Source organism: Phyllostomus discolor, chromosome 4 (assembly GCF_004126475.2).
Source record: "Phyllostomus discolor isolate MPI-MPIP mPhyDis1 chromosome 4, mPhyDis1.pri.v3, whole genome shotgun sequence".
NCBI lineage: Eukaryota > Metazoa > Chordata > Mammalia > Chiroptera > Phyllostomidae > Phyllostomus > Phyllostomus discolor.
The window spans coordinates 132,147,434-132,167,270 of NC_040906.2; the positions used below are offsets into that span (position 1 = coordinate 132,147,434).

At 31.6% G+C, this 19,837-nt stretch overlaps 1 protein-coding gene across 1 annotated transcript in view; it reads right to left on the reverse strand.

The window, feature by feature from the left end:
• Nucleotides 1–6,379: 6,379 nt before the first annotated feature.
• LOC118500233 (protein eyes shut homolog) overlaps nucleotides 6,380–19,837 on the reverse strand; it is a 68,586-nt gene continuing 55,128 nt past the window's right edge. Inside the window, exons 6-7 of the mRNA XM_036024311.1 lie at nucleotides 18,770–18,933; nucleotides 6,380–6,989 (exon numbers count right to left, since the gene is read on the reverse strand). Of these exons, the coding sequence (XP_035880204.1) occupies nucleotides 6,701–6,989; nucleotides 18,770–18,933 (453 nt within the window). The 3' untranslated portion in view covers nucleotides 6,380–6,700. The remainder of the gene's footprint in view (nucleotides 6,990–18,769; nucleotides 18,934–19,837) is intronic.

Consider the following 19,837-nt stretch of genomic DNA (forward strand, 5'->3'; position numbering starts at 1 on the left):
TACACGGAGAAGGGGAATAAAGGAAAGAAAAAAATAAAAAATAGGACAACTGTAATAGCATAATCAATAAATCATATAAAAATAAAAAAATAAAAATCTCTCATTCCAAAAAACCTTTTGAGATTTTCTTATCCCCAACCTGATATGTAAACTATTGAAAAAGTTTTATAGAATTTTCACTGACAATGTATATTATTTTGAAATGTCCAAGTACTATTCTTTAAAAGACTTATCATATGCTAAGTCAGTAAGAGCAGATGAGCTAATTAATCCAACATTCCTTACTCTTCCCTTGAATGCACATACTGCTAATGCATTATAATACTCTTTTAGCTTGATTTTAGGGATTTTTTTAAGCATCTTTCCCTTCAGTCCCCCTAATAGCCACCAGTAACCCTTTACAGTTAAAAAAATGTAAAAAATAATTTCACTTCTCTGTATGCTTTCAAAATTAAAAGTAAAACTATAGCAAAAAGCAATTATTGATTATTATATTCTGTGTTAGTGATGCAGTGACACCAGAAATAAATAACTAAAGAATAAGCAAAATTGCCAAGTAACCTAGAAATCTTATCTTAAAATGCCATGTTGACTTATAGATAAAATCAAGACTGAGATAAGTCTATTTAGAAAACAGTACAAATAAGAACAATGTATATCAAATTTCTAGAATGCAGTCAGAAAATACACAAAATATTTTTATATATATCTCCAAAGTTTTCATTACTAAATTATTACTCTATGACAACTAACACTTTAAATGTCAACAAAATGATATTAATATTTATCTGAAGTAATACAAATTAGGAAATTTAGTCAGTAGTACCCTAAAAGGTGTTGAGAAGATTATAGAAGATCTATTCTTCCTAAGAGTAATAAACAAAAATGTTTGTTAATTATTATTAAACCCTAAGGAATGTTTGCATTTTTGCAAACAATTTTATTTTAAATATTTCAGACTACAGATTAAGAAGGAGTGTTTTCCATGTCTTTGTATAAAATAAACCTAAAACTCTAAAATTGAAGACAAGTCTTTTAAAATTATTAAAGTAAATAAAGGTAAATATCAGTGTATTAAGTGACTGTTATGCCATATTATTACTTCCCCCTCTATTCCTATTTAAAATATTTTAAAATAGAAATGTAAAGATTTCATATTGTTTATTACCTAGTTAACATGAAGACAACATCATGTTGAATGGTAACAAAATCTAAAGTTTAACGAATTTCAAGGACAAGAAAAGGATCTCCACTATCACCATTAGTACTGTAACTTATTCTAAAAATTTGACCAGATGGTATTAAATAGCATTATAAAACCAATTAAGTAAATATTTGCAGATATCATATGAAATTATCTTTACATATAAATAACTGCTGAGAAGATGAACTTTCCAATAGAAAAAATAATTGATGAATAAAGATCTCATAAAATTATTGCAAGTAAAAGAATTTCACAATGTGAATATTCTAATCAACCTTTTTTTAATTTGTCTAAGAAATAAAAATCAAAATAAGATAAAATCTTTCACATCAGAATGAAAAAAGTTAAAACAAATTCTTGGTATGATGAATGTGTGACAGAACAGTACTCACATATTCTGCTGGAGAATGAATACGAAAGAACAAACATTTGGCTGTACAAAACAAAAACAAATAAGCAAACAAATAATAATCCACATGTATTTTCTTTAACCTAGCAATTCAATTTCCAGTTCGGTCCATCATTTAAGTAAATACGTTGTAGTCATTAAAAGTAAGGATATATATTTATCTTACAGAATTCCAGTGATGTTCACAATTCATGTATAAGTTTTAAAAAGTAGGTTATAAATATATGTACAAAAAAAAACCTTCTGGGCTTATCTTTGGGAATTGAGGATATTTGTTTCAAGCTACACCTTTTTCATTATTAAATAACAAAATAAAAAACAATAAATGGACTAGGTTTATAATTAATTATAAAAATAATTAAAGAAAGACAACAATTATCTTTGGTTTCGAGGTTCTAGGTTTAATAGAAAAACAGTTAGGGATGAAGTGGGCATCCTGCACACCCCATTGAGCTCCATCATCTAGAACAGACTCACAATGTCTTATGTATCTCATATTGGGATATGATCTGAGAAACAAGCTAACATATTAGAACACTAGTAGTTAGGCATCACTTTTTGAGAGTATATAGAGGTAATAGAGTTCCAGGTAAAGTACAAATTTAGTTGAAACATACTATTGAATTTCTATAGGAATTGGAGTTAACAGATGAAAGAAAGAAAAATAGGTCTGTGAAAAAAAATTGAGATGCCTGAACTTGAAAATGTTCCTATTGCCAAGGCAACTTAAATCACAAAAAGAGAAGAATAATGTCTAGCTGACATATGTGAGAGTAAAGAACCACAGAACTGTGTGGGTCAAAATTGTAATATATAGGACTGTATCAGAGAAGTGCTGGGGGCTGCCCTGCCTGGTCTCAGGAAGCTGTAACCCCCCATGCCTTTGGCTGAGTGAAAGACCTCCAGACCAGGAGCCACTAAGGAGATAAAACTTATTTCCCTGACATGATCAGCAGTCAATGACATGTAACAATTCTCTAAGAAAGAGAATGAATCTAAGACAGACGTGATCACATGGGATGGCCTGAGGGAAGAAATTCACGGAGCTGTGGAAATGAAGGGGTGATGGATATCAACCCCTGCCCCCTCGGCTTTGTTCTTAGTTGTAAGAAATCCAAGTCTCCTGGCTGCCTTTGTCTTCTCTGTTAACTCAGGATAGCAGGGGCGGCCCAGGCCAGAAACGGTGGACCCCTGGGGTGATCAGGCCTGGGACATAGAATGTGCAAGATCCTGTGAGATCTGTTTGCTGGAGGATGTTATTAACTTGGAATTTAAAAGCACAGACAGGAAACCAAAACTGCCCTTTGAGCCATATGTTAAAACCCCAAACCTTGCCCAGAATCTCAGCAGGAGTTCTGTCCCCACCTTTGTAAGTTGCCTACATCGTTTGATCTTTTCTGCCAGACTTTGAATCCACAAACTAAGTCTGTTTTCTCAATAAAAATCAGTTTGAGGATAGATATGGGGCACCCTCCATGAGAGAGGGTGGCCATAGGTGCTCCCCAAGTAAGGAGTGGCCCTTCTGCCCCTATTCCCCCACAGGACCTGGTTGTCTCTGTGTATGTTTTTCTTGTGTTTCGACGAACATCTGCAGCCGAGATGGATACTGCAGGCTGGTATCCTCCACAGAGAAGAAGTTTGCTTAAAGATAGGAGTATTCATTATGGGAATCATTTAAAAAAAAGCAGTACATTAAGCCTATTCTAAATAGGGAAAATCTGGATGTAATTGTATACAAAAACTTGGATCCTCCCACTGGTCAAAGAAAAGCTCCCTAGCCTCTTCCTATTATCAAGAAAATGGTCACAAGAAGAGAATACGGTTACTCAAGTCAAGAAGCAGGGGAAATACTTGTGGATGAAAACAAAAACAAATAAAAATGATTCTAGGAAAGTCAACTCACAGGGTGATCTGATCATAAACCCCTAACTGGGCAGGTCATGGAGGGTAGTCATGGCCCACACATGCAACTTCTTTACTAAAGACTTATTTTTGCTTAAGCAAATCCTGTGCATTGTTTCTGTGCATCTGGATTAACACACCTTGGACTGATTCTTTTCAGGCTCTCCCTATAAGACATAACTACACTGGAGAGCAAAGAACCCTAAGTATCCTATTATCCACTTTCCACCTTGCTTTCTCCCATCTTCATGTAATGTTCTTTACATACTTTCTTTACTTTCAAATAAACAAAAGAAGCTGCAAAATTTTTATTCTCTGGAGCATTTGAGATCCTGCTTCCCCAGCAAGCATATGGTGTCAGATTGGCTCAAACAAACTCTTATAAATATTCTATATAGGTTGGGGTGTTTCTAGTAGCATAGTGCTCTTATTTTTACTGTAAAGGCTTTTAGAAATGGCAGTGTTAAAAGTGTCAAAATGACAAGCAAAGAAAATTAACTAAAAAAATCAAATTTGCATCCATTACTAAAATATCATAAACATGAATTATATGGTAATTCCAGAAAGGCTGTGGCTTGAAAACATTCATTGGAATTATTCCCAGATCATTAAATCTCTGGGGAATTTCAGATAATAGCACTGGAATCAAATGTAAAGCATACAGGAATCCACCCAAGTATATGTCCTTACCATATGATAGTTTCACCTTCTGACTGCAGGGGTAAGTGTTCTCTACTTGAGATGGTGGACCAGATGAGTTCCTCATTATCTGCTGAATGGTAGTTTACACTTGAAGTTGAAAGTTACATTTTTGTAATCACACTAAGCTCTTTCATTAACATAATTGAATGGGTTAGAAGACTAGTTCTCAAAGCATGGCTATGAACCAGCAACACCAGCATCACCCACCCTACTGAGCCCCAGAACTACTGAATGAGAAACACTGGGGAAAGGATAACAATTTGGTGCTGCAAGACCTTTCCAGGTGATTCTCATGAGTACTAAAGGTTGTGATGCTCTGGGCTAGACGCCTAAAGACCACAATTTGATTGTAGAGTAAAAATCCCCCAAAACATGATGGTGATCAAGGATGAGATGATTATACCTCTGAAAGGCATGGAAACACCTTCCAAATCTTTATAGGAAACATGCAAGTTCATAGATGGAGGAGAAATCAGACTGAGGGGGAAAAAGAGGGGGTAGAATAGAAATCAGGTGGAAAGGGAACAGGGGGAAAGAGGTAAAGCAAATGAAAGGAAGAGAAACTAGGTGGAAGAGGGGAGACTGAATCTAGTGGAATAACCCAGAAAAAGGTAGAGAAAATTGATGGAGAGGAAGAAACCAGGCAGTGGGAGAGAAAGGGGTCAGGAAAAGAAGGGGAGCATGGGTGCTAAAATGCACCCGAAATATTCTGCTTTAAGTATTATTAACTCTGCCTCTTTGGGAAAATTTAAATTGATCAGTTATTTTACATTTTACTTTGTGAAGAGTTGAGAAATAGGACTGAATACTTTGAAATATGGAAACACACAGAGTTCTTTCCCACTCCAGGGAAGGAGTCCTCATAAAAAATACCATCCTTCCTAATAATATAGGCTGGTATGTCTTTTTTCCTATTTTGTATTGTTATTCAGTTACAGTTGTCTCTATTTTCACCCCCATTACTCTCCCCTGCCCAGCCCACTCCCTCTCCCACATTCCATCCTCCTGCCCTATTGTCCTTGTCCATGTATCCTTTATACATGTTTAGGAGGGTATATCTTAAATTGGAAAGTGAGTTGTACCAATTTCCAGTTATAAGCCAAAGGTAAGTACTGTGTATGTGTGTGATTTAATCATATGACAAGTGTATATATAACACATATTTAATGATCATACAATGTATAACCAAAAAAGTCTTGATATAAAAGTGGTAGATTGCTCACTGATTATATGTGCATACATATATTTAAGCATATGTATATATAGTCCATGAAAACATCAGATGATTTTTTCTCTTACAAGTGTTATTAAGAAGAGTTAAATTTAATCTCATCTATTTGTATATAACTGATACGTAATGTTACATTTTCACAGAATTAGGAAGGAAGTACTATGTTATAAAAGCAGGGGTGTGTCTATATGTGTTTATATATATATGTTTTTTCTAAGGCAGATACCTATTTTTCAACAATTCTAGCACATTTTATACTATTTTTTTCTTACTAAAACCACATTGGAAATGTAAAATATCATATAATGGTACCAACTTTTTAGCAAGCTTACCAAAATTCATGCACTTGAATATATTTTCATCTTTAAAAAGCTAATCTGGATGGCCATATGTTTATTCCAATGATATTGCCATTTCCATTTTTTGAACTTATCTTTTTAAATTGCCTCCAAAACCTTCAGCATAATACTTTAAATATCAAATAGAAAAAAATAAGTTTCATTTTAAGATGAAAATCCAAATAACTTTTTGAATTGGGTCAGTTCAATAAAATGAAATACCAAACTTGTAAAAAATTATTTTACTGAAAGTTAGGTGTGATTTAAAAGTGACATAAGTAATTTCTTCCTGTATGGCCTCTGTGTTGCTTTTTATAGGCAATTATATTAAAGAAGTGTTGAAATGATTATGAACAATCACTTCAATGGAAGACCAAGCATAAAATTGCAAGTAACATAAATTTGAATGGTTAATTTCTTATATTTTTATATCAGAAGCTGCTTTATTACTATGTAGACACTGTGAATCTCATTTATGACTTTAAAGAGGAGATAGTATGTTTGTGATTTTATGTTTTTTTTTAATCTTATTAATGCTGGGGTATAAAACTGACCTAGAAAATACAGAAACCAAGTTTTACTTTCAAACTAAAAAAAATTGGCTCTCAGCGTGCTTAGGGAGCCAAAGAGGAGGTTGAAGGGCAGTACTAAAGCTGTTTAGGCAAAATGATTGGGAGGTTATGGCAGCGTGTTTCTCGTCAGACCTTTGACATATACATCATATTCTTAATGGTAGAGCCTGGCCTTATTAGCCTCATTTTCATGAGCCAAGGCTCTCTAGTCAGCAATGTAATTGTCCAAAGAAGCAATTCTATTACTCCAAGTGAAGACAATTTTACTTTGCCAAATGAGAAAGCAGACTATATTGCCAACCATTAGACACATATGAGATGTTAAATATATTATAATTTCCACTAGAGAATTTGATTTGTCAAGAAATACTTGCCTCTAAATCCAGGGAGACAGGTGCCAAAGAAATAGCCACTTAAAATGATACTGGTCACTTCAGTTTTGCAGGACATAGGTTTACAATCTTCAGTTTCTATTTCACAGGTTTTTCTTTTATATATTTTCAGACAGCTACAGTTACCTCTGTGCAAATGGACCCCACAGAGGCCGTGCGATGATATACTCTGGTTTCCGAAGCAATCGCCAGTGTTGAGAACACAGAATCTGCCAATGTGACTGAGAGAACAGCTGCATTTGAAACATGCAGAAATGAAAACCCAATTAGTCTTAAAGTTAACATATTTCAAATATTTATCTCATATTTACTAAAATACACAGGGTGAGAAATATAATAAAGATGGCTGTGGGATTAAAAAATATTCTTGTAGAAAGTGTTCATATTTAGCAAAGTTTAATTTTGCTTATTGCACAGAATAAGGAAAGCAAAAAAGTTTTGCTACAGACAGACCTAGATTCAAGTACAGGTTCTGCCACTTAATTGCTATGTAACCTAGAATAGTATTGTGTTATTAAACCTGCTGAGGCTAAATGACAGGAGGTATATGCATTTCAGGATTATTGTAAAAATATGCAGTAAAGTTTTATAGTGAGTGTTAAACAACTAGCCTTTTTTTTTTTTTTTGGTAATAAAAGTGCCTGATATTAAGCTCTAGATCACCAAGTCAGCTGCTTCACTGACCTTTATTTTTAATAAATAGATTGCCAGCTGCATCACCAGATAAAGAACCAGGCTGCATAGACCATGAAGTTCCCCTTTTTAGAAAGCACTAGTTAACCTAGATAACTGATCTTTTATGTTACTCTGCTTTTCCCTCAGGCTGTTAAATTCCTCCTCTTACCTTTTACATTCACAAGAAGACTGAAGTTGGGAAAACTTGGCCAATCTACCCAACCCTCAACTCCAACAAAGGCAAATCCCAGGTCTGCTCTCTTATCTCTTTACCCAGGATGGGATTGATCTTGCCAAGTGGCCCAGCATGCCAAGTATTCTCCAGGATTTGAGGTGATAAAACTTGTTTTTTCAAAGTCCCCTGGTGGTTGTCCTGAGGTTCATTTCATAATCATAGTAAAAACCACAAGGGCCAGTCTTGCTGCCACAAGGGCTGCAGTGGGGAAAATGTGGGCTCCCTACGAGTAGTACGGGCCCACAGGAGAGCCCCAGGCATTCCTAGCCAATAGCATCATTAACCATAAAGACCTGCAGAAAACAAGTTTGAAATACCTATTCTCATGCCTAAGAGAAAAGAGTTTTTAATTAATAATAGGTTCTATTGATAGTATTTATTCATTAACTTTTATGTTCATCCCATGAATATGTATTTACATTTTCTTTTTTTTTTAAAAAAGATCTTCTTTATTTATTTTTAGAGACGAGGAAGGGAGGGAGAAAGAGAGGGAGAGAAACATCCATGTGTGGTTGTCTCTCACATGCCCCTAACTGGGGACCTGGCCTGCAACCCAGGCATGTGCCTTGACTGGGAATTGAACATATGATCCTTTTGTTCACAAGCCAGAGCTCAATCCACTAAGCCACACTCGATATTTGCATTTTCTATGTGATTAGCATTGACCTGAATGAATTGATATTGAGATAAAAATAAACAAAAAACCACCTCTGGTTCTGCTTTACTTCAAAAGATGTGTCCTGTGCACTCTTCTTGCCCTAACATAATGCTAATACATTTTATTCCAAATGCTTCAATGTCTCAGTTCTTCAGTGGCCTATAATGTAAGTACTTGGAAGTCAGGAATGATGTTTGTTTTATTCACACTGAATCCCTGTCACCTATCATATGCAAGTAAATGTTAGTGCCTAGCATAGAGAGGACATAAGAGAATGTGAATAATGAATTATTCATCAATGAATAATGATGAAATAAATAAATGAGATGCTAAAGGCACTTAGAATTTGTGGGGGGAGGGAAAGAGGAAGGTGATAAGTAGTAGAATGTATTAATAGCTGAAGGTGAATCAAATACAAATATTCTGGGAATTCTTACGAGGAAATTAACCTTAATCTGACATGATAGGATGATGAGGCAGGAGGAATGTTATAATATATTGTTTGTGTATATTATTATATACAACATTCAAACTTAACTTTTCATTCAATGTAGTTATTCATCTAAGATCTTTTCAGCACCTCAGTTATTTATTAAATACATTAGACAAACATTCTTGGGTCTTCTCTACATTCTAGGTACCACTCTAGGTATTGTGGATTATGAGTAATTTTAATTTGATCATACATTATATAACATACATTTATTCCTTTCTATATGACACATATATGTCAATAAAGCATATGAAAAACAAAGCATACGGTAAGAAAGATAACATAAATCATAGTGATAATCTTTGGTCTAAGTAGTTTTTAAGTATCCTTTGCCAACTATTCAAAGGACACTTAAGATAATTATGTAAACATGTCAATGAGCTGAGAAGAGCAATGTCAAATCACTTTGCTTGTTATTATTAATGAAAATTAACCTGCTGAACCTAAGTCTTTACACTCATAAATTTATATGATGGTAGGTGTTTAGAGCCAGCTAGAATGTTAAAGGTCCTTTAGTTCAAACCTTTCTTCTTGCATCTGTGAAAAATTTGGCCATTTAATGAAATTTGCCAAAGGTCATTGAAATCATTAATGGCAGGCAATACAGTTAATACTTTCATATATTCAAAGCACTGGTCTTGGAGAGGGAAACCTGGTTCTAATTCTTCTCTAACTTATTTCATAAATAAGTTTCTCCGTGTCCTAGTTTTCTCATCTGAAAATTATTAGTGCTACATCTATTTCACAGAATAAAATTACATTTATTCATTACTAAGCAGGTAATGGTAACCAGCCAAACAAATTATGTATATGTTTACCTGAAATAAAATTACAGAATACAGTTCCTTCCCTTCGATGACCTCTCATTTGCTCTGCCGACCCCCCTTAAAAAGAACAACATCAACAACAACAACAACAAACCTAGGTAAAGTCTAAACAACTGTTACATGGCATATAATTCTGCCTATTTCATACTCTGTTTAAGCATATTTTGTAGAATAATTATTAATAGTGTTCATGTACTTTAAAGGCATTTGGGTTGGAATGGTAAATTACATAGTGTCCTACATGTATTACTAAGAAAATTATGTAGCTATGTGCCTCAACCATACCAATTTAGTCATAATGCTAGTTGTTATTCCATAAATATAAAAAGAAAATGAAAGCTTTCCTAAATGGACAAGATATCCTGTGTGAGAATCAAAAAGGCCTATCATTGAATTCTCCCTAAACTAATTTATAATTTAATGAAAACTCAATAAACCAGGAAATAACACAGTGATACAGAAATATATGATCATAGTGAAAGAGTAGGAACCTTGTGGATGGTGAGGAGTGTCCATTTCAGCATATATTTTAAAAGGACAATTTGCCATATTTACTAATAGATTAATTATAAAAGGTAAGGGAGGAAATTAATTTAGAATTACTACTTCCTTTTAGGTCTTAGAAGTTTGGGACTATAGTACATTTTATAATGAGAAAGATTTGGTAGAAGAAAATTTTCAGAAGAACTAGGAATCTGCATTCAGCTATAACAAATTTGGCAAACTTATTATACATATAAATCCATACGTCCACTAATCGATTAGAAATATAAATCAATATCATTATCTGGGTAGTAGGCCCAGAATGGATTAGCAGTTTGCTTATAACCCCACACGCTCAAAACCTTCAGTCTGTGTTTCCTTAGCATCTCTTAGAAAAACAAATTAGATAAATATTTTCTGTTTATAATATTTTTGTTTTTGTGGCACTCTATTTACTTCATACAATGGAATTTACAGGCTTAGTCTCTCTACACACCAAATACTTTGAAAAGTCAAGCTAACGACCTAACTGTAATATAAGAAGATATAAAAAGACATTAATTTGTTATTGCATATATCCATACATAAAAATATAAACATACATCCTTTGTGGAAATGACTGAAATAGAAGATACATGCATGTGCTTAGCCCTTTGCATTCATACACAGAATTACCAAGGGTTCAGCACCTATAATAGAGGCTGATGATAATAGTTATTAGAAATTCAAGTAGGATGATATGATTTCCTAATATAGTTAACAAAGTGTAATAAGTTTCTGAATAAAATATGTCCTTGATTAACATGAAAGTTTCATTTCTAATTAATCCAATGGTTATTAAATTTTTGTAAGAGCATTTTGTGTTAGTATGTAAACTGAAGTTCTTGGCTCCGATGTTTAAAAGAGGTTTTATATTTATACTGTATTAATGTATGTGGGAACCTTTTCAGTCATACAGATCTTGTAACACTTTTTTCTTTATCACTGAACCAGTCTGTGCACTAAAGGATTTATAGCATACATCACCTGCAAAGTGCCAGCTGTTTCGGTCAGTTTTACTGATTAGAATGACACTAGAAATTTCCAAATTATCCCCAAGATGAAAGAATATCTATCCCTTTGAAAGCCATTAATCTACAATAAATTTCTCATTTTCTAAAGCACTCACCACTTTTAACCCTAATATGTACCAGTATGCCAAGTATTTTTTATCATAACTAATAATATTCAGGTAAATGTTGGTAGAGTCCAGCACAAATAATGTCCCTGTTTTTTTTCACAAAATATTTTATTACAAAATCATAAACATGCAATTCTGTAACATAACAATACCACAGTCAAGCACAACATATGATGTTTTAGGTGAAGTGTTCAAATTAAAACTATAAATTATTACCCATATTATTACCCTACCAACCACACTCAACTGACCTTACTTCTGCCAGACTCTGTATATATACATGTGTATGGATACCCAATGCCAAGATAAATTGCTATTAAATTGAAAACAATTTAATGACAAGTACATCAATTTTGTAGAAAAAAAGTCAAGAAAATTATAATGATCTGCATACAGTGTGGGACGAAATTAGGTTTATAGTTGCAAATACATGAAACATAATTTTTGTGTTATTGTTTATTAATGATTATATTATTTTCCATATGAAATTGATAAACCTACTTTTATACCATGTTGTATATTATTAAAAAATTTAAACATCTTTATAATTTCATAAAATATTTGGTTTAAGAAAATAAATTAGATTAAAGACTTAATGAATGTCTTATTACCTTCATTATTAAATAAATCAATTTGAATTATACATAAATTTGAAACAGGTGAATGATATAATTGAAAGACTAAAACAAATGTATTAGGCAACAGTCTAAGTTGAAAATATAGTCTCATATTTAAATATTGCAATTTAATTTTTTATCATTTATATTTTCAATGGAAAATATTCTAGAGATAGAAGAAATTAAACATATTCCTCTATTTATTACCTTAAATTTTAATATTATAATCTATATGCTTTCTTTGTGATAGATGCCCCATTAATATTGTTTGACTATATAATTATCAAACTTATTTCAAAATTGAGCTATGATCTGAGAAAGGTCATCCTAAAGGTTCTGAATAAACAGCTTCATGACATTTCAAGTCAAAGGAGATAATTTGAAAAGCAATGCAAAAAGGTTAGGCCTATAAAAAGCTATTTAGATAATATCAAGTAAAGTAAAAATCTGTCCCAGGTACAAAAAATCATATAACATGCATAAAATTTTTGTTTGATATATAAATTTGAAGTATAAAAATTCATAAAGCCTGAAGCTATAATATAATCAAACCTTCACTTTATGTGCATAATACATATATTAGGTTATACCCCAAAGAATAAAAAAGATACGAGATACAATTTTTAATACATTAGCTAAATTTCAACTCATACTATAGTGTGAATTGAAAATTAATTTCACAAAACTGCTTCTTTTTGCTGAGGTTTATTATAATTAATCTTCAGCATGTATATGGATATTACAGTATCTACTTTAGAATTATTTAAATGGATTCAGTAAAGACCTCTATATTGTTTTACTATAAACCTTAAGGAAGCAAGGTTATTTAAGTTTTCCATGGAAAGATAAAGAGGAAAATCATACATCAGTACATGAAAATGAATAGAAATTAAAAGGATCCAGATGCTAAAAATAAATGTCTCTTAGTAGTATTGAGACCACCCAAAACCAAAAATACATGCATCATACACATATGGTCCAGTTTCCTTTTTTTTTTCCTCAAAACTTTTACCAGGAAGACACAAAAATGTGTGTGGTACATCCAAAATTTAAAATATAAACAAAATAAAAAAATTCAGCTTCTTAAAAATGTCACTAACATCATGGCAGAAATTACAATAGTCTGAAAATTTATAATAATTAGAATTACTGGTTCAAAAATAATTTAAGAAAACTCTGATTAAAGTATATGTATATTATACTTTGGTGACAAATTCACATAAAGCTTTATTTGTACAGGCCTCCCAACTCTATAGAAATAGACTTTGTAACTATACCTGAATTTACCATGGAATTTTAGATTTTATACTTTGAAACAGACCTCTTACTTAAAAATGAAATATAGTGTTTGGGTTATATTTAGCATTACATAGAAAATGCAAAAGTACTAAAATAGCCCACAAAAGAAATGTATTTAATTTAAAGATTCCAGAAAGTAAGTCATAAAATTCATTGCTATAACATAAACTACTTGTATGTTTAGGAAGTAAAAAATAATAGTTGTTTTAGTAATTTAAAAAGATATCAGCTTTCTAAATAAAATGAAATAACCATGAAATGTGTTCTATAGAAAATATTAATTTACTGATGGAAGGTACATTACAAAGGGACAGGAATCAGATCTCATTTCTACATTTTTCAGTTAGAAAATACTCAAATGTCTGATAAATGTGTGAATAAAAGGATTTTATTTTGTTTTGATATTTCTAGTAGCAAGTATGAATTAGTGACTTGAGCATAAATTGAAAGCTTCACAAATGGGTTGGACAAAAATAATTCACAGTCTAGTGTTGAGAAATTACAATCCCATACTTAGCAAGAACTATTGTGTCCTGAGTGAAAAGATGGCTGGGGAACTCTCCCTCAGCCCCTTCAAAGTTATTCCAATTCTTCAGAAATGTTTTTGAACATTTAAGACAAATATGCAATAATAGGACTCAAACCTTTGTAAAATACTTCATGTATGTTATGTACTTTAAGCTACAATCATAGAAAGTATACTTTAAGAGAAAAATGTTTATGCATTAATTATCAATTGTTAATGTTGTTATTACTGTTGTTAGTAGCTTCTATTCAGAAGAAATTATTGAATTTAATATTATTACAGCACTATCATTGTTTAACTTTATGTTATTATACCTTGTTAGCTTAGTTTTAAAAGTTCTCCATTCCAAAACCAGAGATATTTTCCAACATTTCTTTTAGTTACATTTTAATTTTGCTTTTTAATTATAAGTCAAATTGTTTCCCTGGTATCAACTACTACAGAAACCGAAACACTTTCATTAAATTATGGACAAATATCTCATTTATCAAGATTTCATATGTACATGGGTTTTTCTCAAAGCTCTCCGTTAGTTATTTTGACAGTGGCACCATATGAGTTTTGTAGTTGTCATACTAGATGGTACATGAACTCCCATCTCATTATTTTTTATTTAAAAAGATAACTTAGTTCTTTATAAATTATTATCTTTTTGTAATTTTTAGAACATGTCGATTCATTTCTAAAATAAAATGCAATATTTTGGTATAGCATTCAATGTGTGAATTATTGAAAAAAAAAGGTATCTCGGCCAGATTAAAGCATCATAGCTAAATGCATGGATTATATTTTAGTGTAGTCAGAACATCTATTATTTTTAATTTTCAATTGAGGTTAATAAGGTAATAAAGTTTTTTATAGAGAACCTGAGCACTTTTTGCAAATGAATTCTAAGATTTTGCATTTCTTTTGCTATTATAGAAGATGATATATAATAATTTCCAGATATTGTGATTGACATAGAGAAACAATGTTATATGAACTACTGGTATTGGCTAACTTTACTAGGCTCTAGTTTAAATATTAATTGAGACAATGTCAAGAAGCCATAATGAATTGATAATTTTAACTACAAAAATTCCAAGAATTTCTGAAAATCAAAGAAAAGTTACCGTATACCATAAATCAGGTATAACAGTTATACCACAGAGCAAAGGAATATTATTTTAGTAAACAAAAATATCCTAAAAAATCATTGTGAATTAAACAAATATTTATTGACTTCTACTACATGCATCATTTGTGACTGTCATTCTTCCCATAACAAAATGTTTTATAGATTCTTTTATGTTGTGGTATATATTAATAATTGATTCCTTGTTATTGATGACTAATATTCTACTGTGTGAATATAATAAATTTTATTTACCTATTCATCATCAGTTGACAAACATTTGGGTTTAGTTTTTTTGACTACTATAAATAAAACTATAAACATTACTATTTTTGTGTGAACATATATTTTCATTTTTGAGTATATACTAGAAATAGAATTAGTGGGTTATGAAAAGTCTATATGTAAATTTTTGAAGTAACAGACACTCTATTTTTAAAACACCTGAATGCACCATTTTACATTTCACCAGTCTTGTGTGAGGGTTCCAATTTCTACAAATTCTCACCAATGCCAATAGATATTAACCTTTTTTGATCTATACGTGGATATAAAGTTTTATCTAATTGTTTTCATCTGTATTTTTGTTTTTTATTATTAAATGTAATGCTATTTTTTCTCTTTGTTTTAATTTAAATATTTTTATTCAGGTTGAGAAAGGTCCATTGTATTCTTCATTTGCTGATTATTTCTATCATGAAAGAGTATTGGATTCTTGCCAAATGATTTTTTTCCATGCATCTATTGAAATCATTGTGTGTTTTTTCCTTATATTCCATTGATATAGTATATTACATATATTGATTTTAAGGTGTTAAACCAACCTTGTATTCCTGTGATATATCCCAAATGGTCATAATATGTAATCCTTTTAGGTGCTGAGTTTGTTATGCTGTAATTGCATTGAGGGTTTTTATGTTCAGACTAATAAGCTATATTGGTTTGCAATTTTCTTGTGATACCTTTGGCTTCATTATTCTTGTAATACTGGCCTCACAGAATGAGTTGAGAAATGTCCTCTCCTCATTTATTTTTGGAAGAGTTTGCAAATAATTTCCATTAATTCTGCTATAAATGTTTGTTAGTATTTGCTAGTAATGCCATTCAGGTACAGACGTTTCTTAGTGTGAATACTTATTTATTTGTTTGTTAAATAGTAATTTAATATATTTAGTTGTAATAGATATATTCAGATTTTCTATTTTTTTCTTCAGTCACTTTATGTCATTTGTATTCTTCTGGGAATGTACCCATTTCATCATAGATATCTGGAAACACAGTTGTCTCTGGTGTTTTCTAATAATCCTTTTTCTTCCTTCAATTTCTGTAATAATGTTCTCTCTCATTCCTGATTTTAGAAATTTTATTCTTCTCTCTGTTTTTCATAGTATTGGTAAGTTCTACTTGTTTTGTTATTTTTTTCAAAGGATAGACTTTTGGTTTTACAACATTCTTTATTATTTATACTCTAACTAATTTCACATGACAGTGTATGATTTCCTTCCCTTGGCTGGCTTTAGGTGAAATCTCCAATGTGTTGCATGTGTTAAGGTGAAAATTTAGGATATTGATTGAGATCTTCCTTGTTTTTTAACATAGGCATTTGTAGCTGTAATTTTTATTATAAGCACTGTTATAACCTATGTTCTGTGAGTTTTGACATGTTGTATCTTCATTTTAATTAACCTCAAATGGTGTTCTAATTGTCTTTGTCATTTCTTTTTGATTTACTGGTTTATGTGAATTATGTTAATTTCTACATATTTGTGAATATACCAAATTGCTTTATTGTTTTGATTTTTAATCATATTCCTTGTGGTCAAAAACATACTTTTTATTATATTGCAGCTTTTTAAGCATATGGACTATGTGGAAAATGTTGATGTGCATTGAAAAAAAATGCCAGTCTGGTGCTGAATGGAGTGTTCTATAGCTATCTGTGGTAGTGTAGAGCTATCTGCTAGTTTTAGTTAGTATGTAGCATTGTTCATATCTTCTACATATTTGTTAATCTTCTGCAAAGGGTTATATCCACTATTGGTAGGGTATCTGGGTCTTAAAGTATAATAATTCAATTGATTATTTTCCCCTTCAGTTCTAACATGTTTTTAAAATTGTTTTATTGTTGTCCAATTGCAGTTGTCTGCATTTACTCCTCACCACTCCCCTCTGACCCCAGCCAAATACACCTTGCTCCCTTGCTTCCACCCCCTACCTTGGTTTTGTTCATGTGTCCTTTATAGTCGTTCATCAAAACCCTTCCCCTTATAACCCCCTCCCACTTCCCCTCTGGTTACTCTCAGATTGTTCTTAATTTCAATGCCTCTGGTTATATTTTGCTTGTTCGTTTTGTTTATTCTGTTACAGTTAAAGGTGAGATCACATGATAATAGTCCCTCATCATCTGCCTTATTTCACTTAGCATAATACTCTCCAGTTCCATCCATGCTGTCATGAAGGGTAGGAGTTCCTTCTTTCTCTCTGCTGCATAGTATTCCATTATGTAAATGTACCAGAGTTTTTTGATCCACCCATTTCCAGATGAGCACTTAGGTTGCTTCCATCACTTGGCTATTGTAAATTGTGCTGCTATGAACATTGGGGTACATAGGTTCTTTTGGATTGGTCTTTCAGAGTCCTTTGGTTATAATCCCAGCAATGGAATTGCTGGGTCAAAAGACAGTTCCATTTTTAGTTTTCTGAGGAAATTCCATACCATTTTCCACAGTGGTTGTACCAGTCTGCATTCCTACCCACAATGTACTAGGGTTCACTTTTCTCCACAACCTCTCCAACACTTGCTTGTCAATTTGCTTATGATGGCCATTCTCATTGGTGTGATATGGTATCTCATTGTAGTTTTAATTTGCATCTCTCTGATGGCTAGTTACACTGAGCACCCTTTCATATGTCTCTGGGCCCTCTGTATGTCCTCCTCGGAGAAGTGTTTGTTCAAGCCCTCTGCCCATTTTTTAATTGGGTTGTCTGTCTTCCTGGAGTGGAGTCATGTGAGTTATGAAAAAACATTTGCCAGTGATACCTCAGACAAACAATTCTAACATTTTTGTTTCATCTATTTTAGGTCTTTGGTGTTTGGCACGTATGTTTATAATTGCCACATCTTCTGATGGATTGGCTCTTTTCTCATTACAAAATGAAGTCTGTTTTCCCTAGTAATCATTTTTTTCTTTTAAAGTTTATCTTGTTTGATATTAATATAGAAAGTCGAGCTCTCTATGGTTACTATTTGAAAGATATTTATATCTTTTCTTAATCTTTTACTCCTAACCTAATTGTACATTTAAATGTAGAAGGTGTCTCCTGTAGATGGTTTACACCTATCTATATCCAGAAATTATACAGTCTAAAAAATCTTTTTTATTAAATATTTAATCTATTTGATTTTAATATTATTAGTATAGTTGAGTTTATGTCTATTATTTTCTTTTTTGTTTTCCTTATGACTCTTGTCTTTTTCAGACCTATAGTATTCTAATAATGCATTCTTTTATATTAATTAAATATTTCTAGAGCAAAATTTTAATATCTGTAATGTTATTTTTAGCATATTAGGTAAGTTATTTTCTTAATAATTGCTCTGGAGCTTACTATATACATCTTAATATATGAGAATCTACCACAATTTATTTACCACAAGTGCTAACTTAAGTTTAGAATTATACAGATAAATTATTTCCCAATAAGTCTATGTCTTTTCCAACTATATTTTGCTCATATTATTATGCATGATATAACATACTTTATAACTATATAGCTATATGTTTAACATAAAACTCCTAATATGTTGAACAAAATTATTAAATATTATAAAATAATTCAATTGTAGCTCCTCAGTACAATTAACTTTTTCATGAATAAGAGGTACCCTTTGCTGAAATAGTGCATAAATACCTGGGTATATTAAATTCATCATGAACAGCTTCAGGTAGACACCCACTTTCTTGATAGTCAGTTGTATTTTCCTGATTCATTTTTCTAGGCCTTCTGGGAATACACAGGCAAAAATAGTCCTTACTATTTTCCTCAGTCAAACAGCTGCATCCATTTGCACACATCTATAAAAACAAGAAATGAGACTATTTTACATCTCCATCATACATTATAATATTATAATCATTTCAAATTTTGAATTTCATGCTTTCCATTATCTATTAAATTATTGTGTTCCTTTAGCAAAGATGAAATAAATTCAGTTTTGATTTATGTCAAATTCATAAATCAAATAAAATATAGTCATGTGTCATTCATGGCACTCAAATTATGAAAGAAACATGTAAATCATACAAGGCTAACTAAATATCCATCATAAACAATTGTTTTAAAAATATTTTTAAATGTTTTGTTAATCATATTTTTATAGGTACTGCTTATATGTTAACTGATATGGTGGAAATAACATTATGTTCAGGCCCAGATCCATGGAAAATCTGTATCCTGTATCACTAAACATATTTACTTCTACAGAAAGTTATTTGAATTCACCTGTGAACTGAATAAAACATTTTACTGAATCCCATATTAAAAAGTAATTAAATATTTTAACACATTTGTTTTATATTTGCATGAAAGTCATAATTTTATCTTTATAAGAATCAAAAAATAATTATACCTTTTAAAAAATATTAGTTTTACTATTCTGCAAGTCTTCCACAGTTATGCCCAATGGATTTACCCATGGAAATAATTCTTTGTCACCAGAGAAGCGCACCTGTTGTAGAAAGCTTAAACCCAGGCATATCTTTTCTTAGGTCTCAGAAATGAATTTAAAACATCTGTAGAACTTTGATAATTCATTGCTTTCCTTCTGATACTTTCACATTTCCTTTTGGGTTTTGGTTTACTTATACCCAAAATTTGATTTGCCATCAGTGACAACAGTGATTGGAAATTTGGTTTCATGGTCTGATCCTTTGATGATAGATTAATGATTTATAGAATTCTAGTTAGCCTCTGATGGGT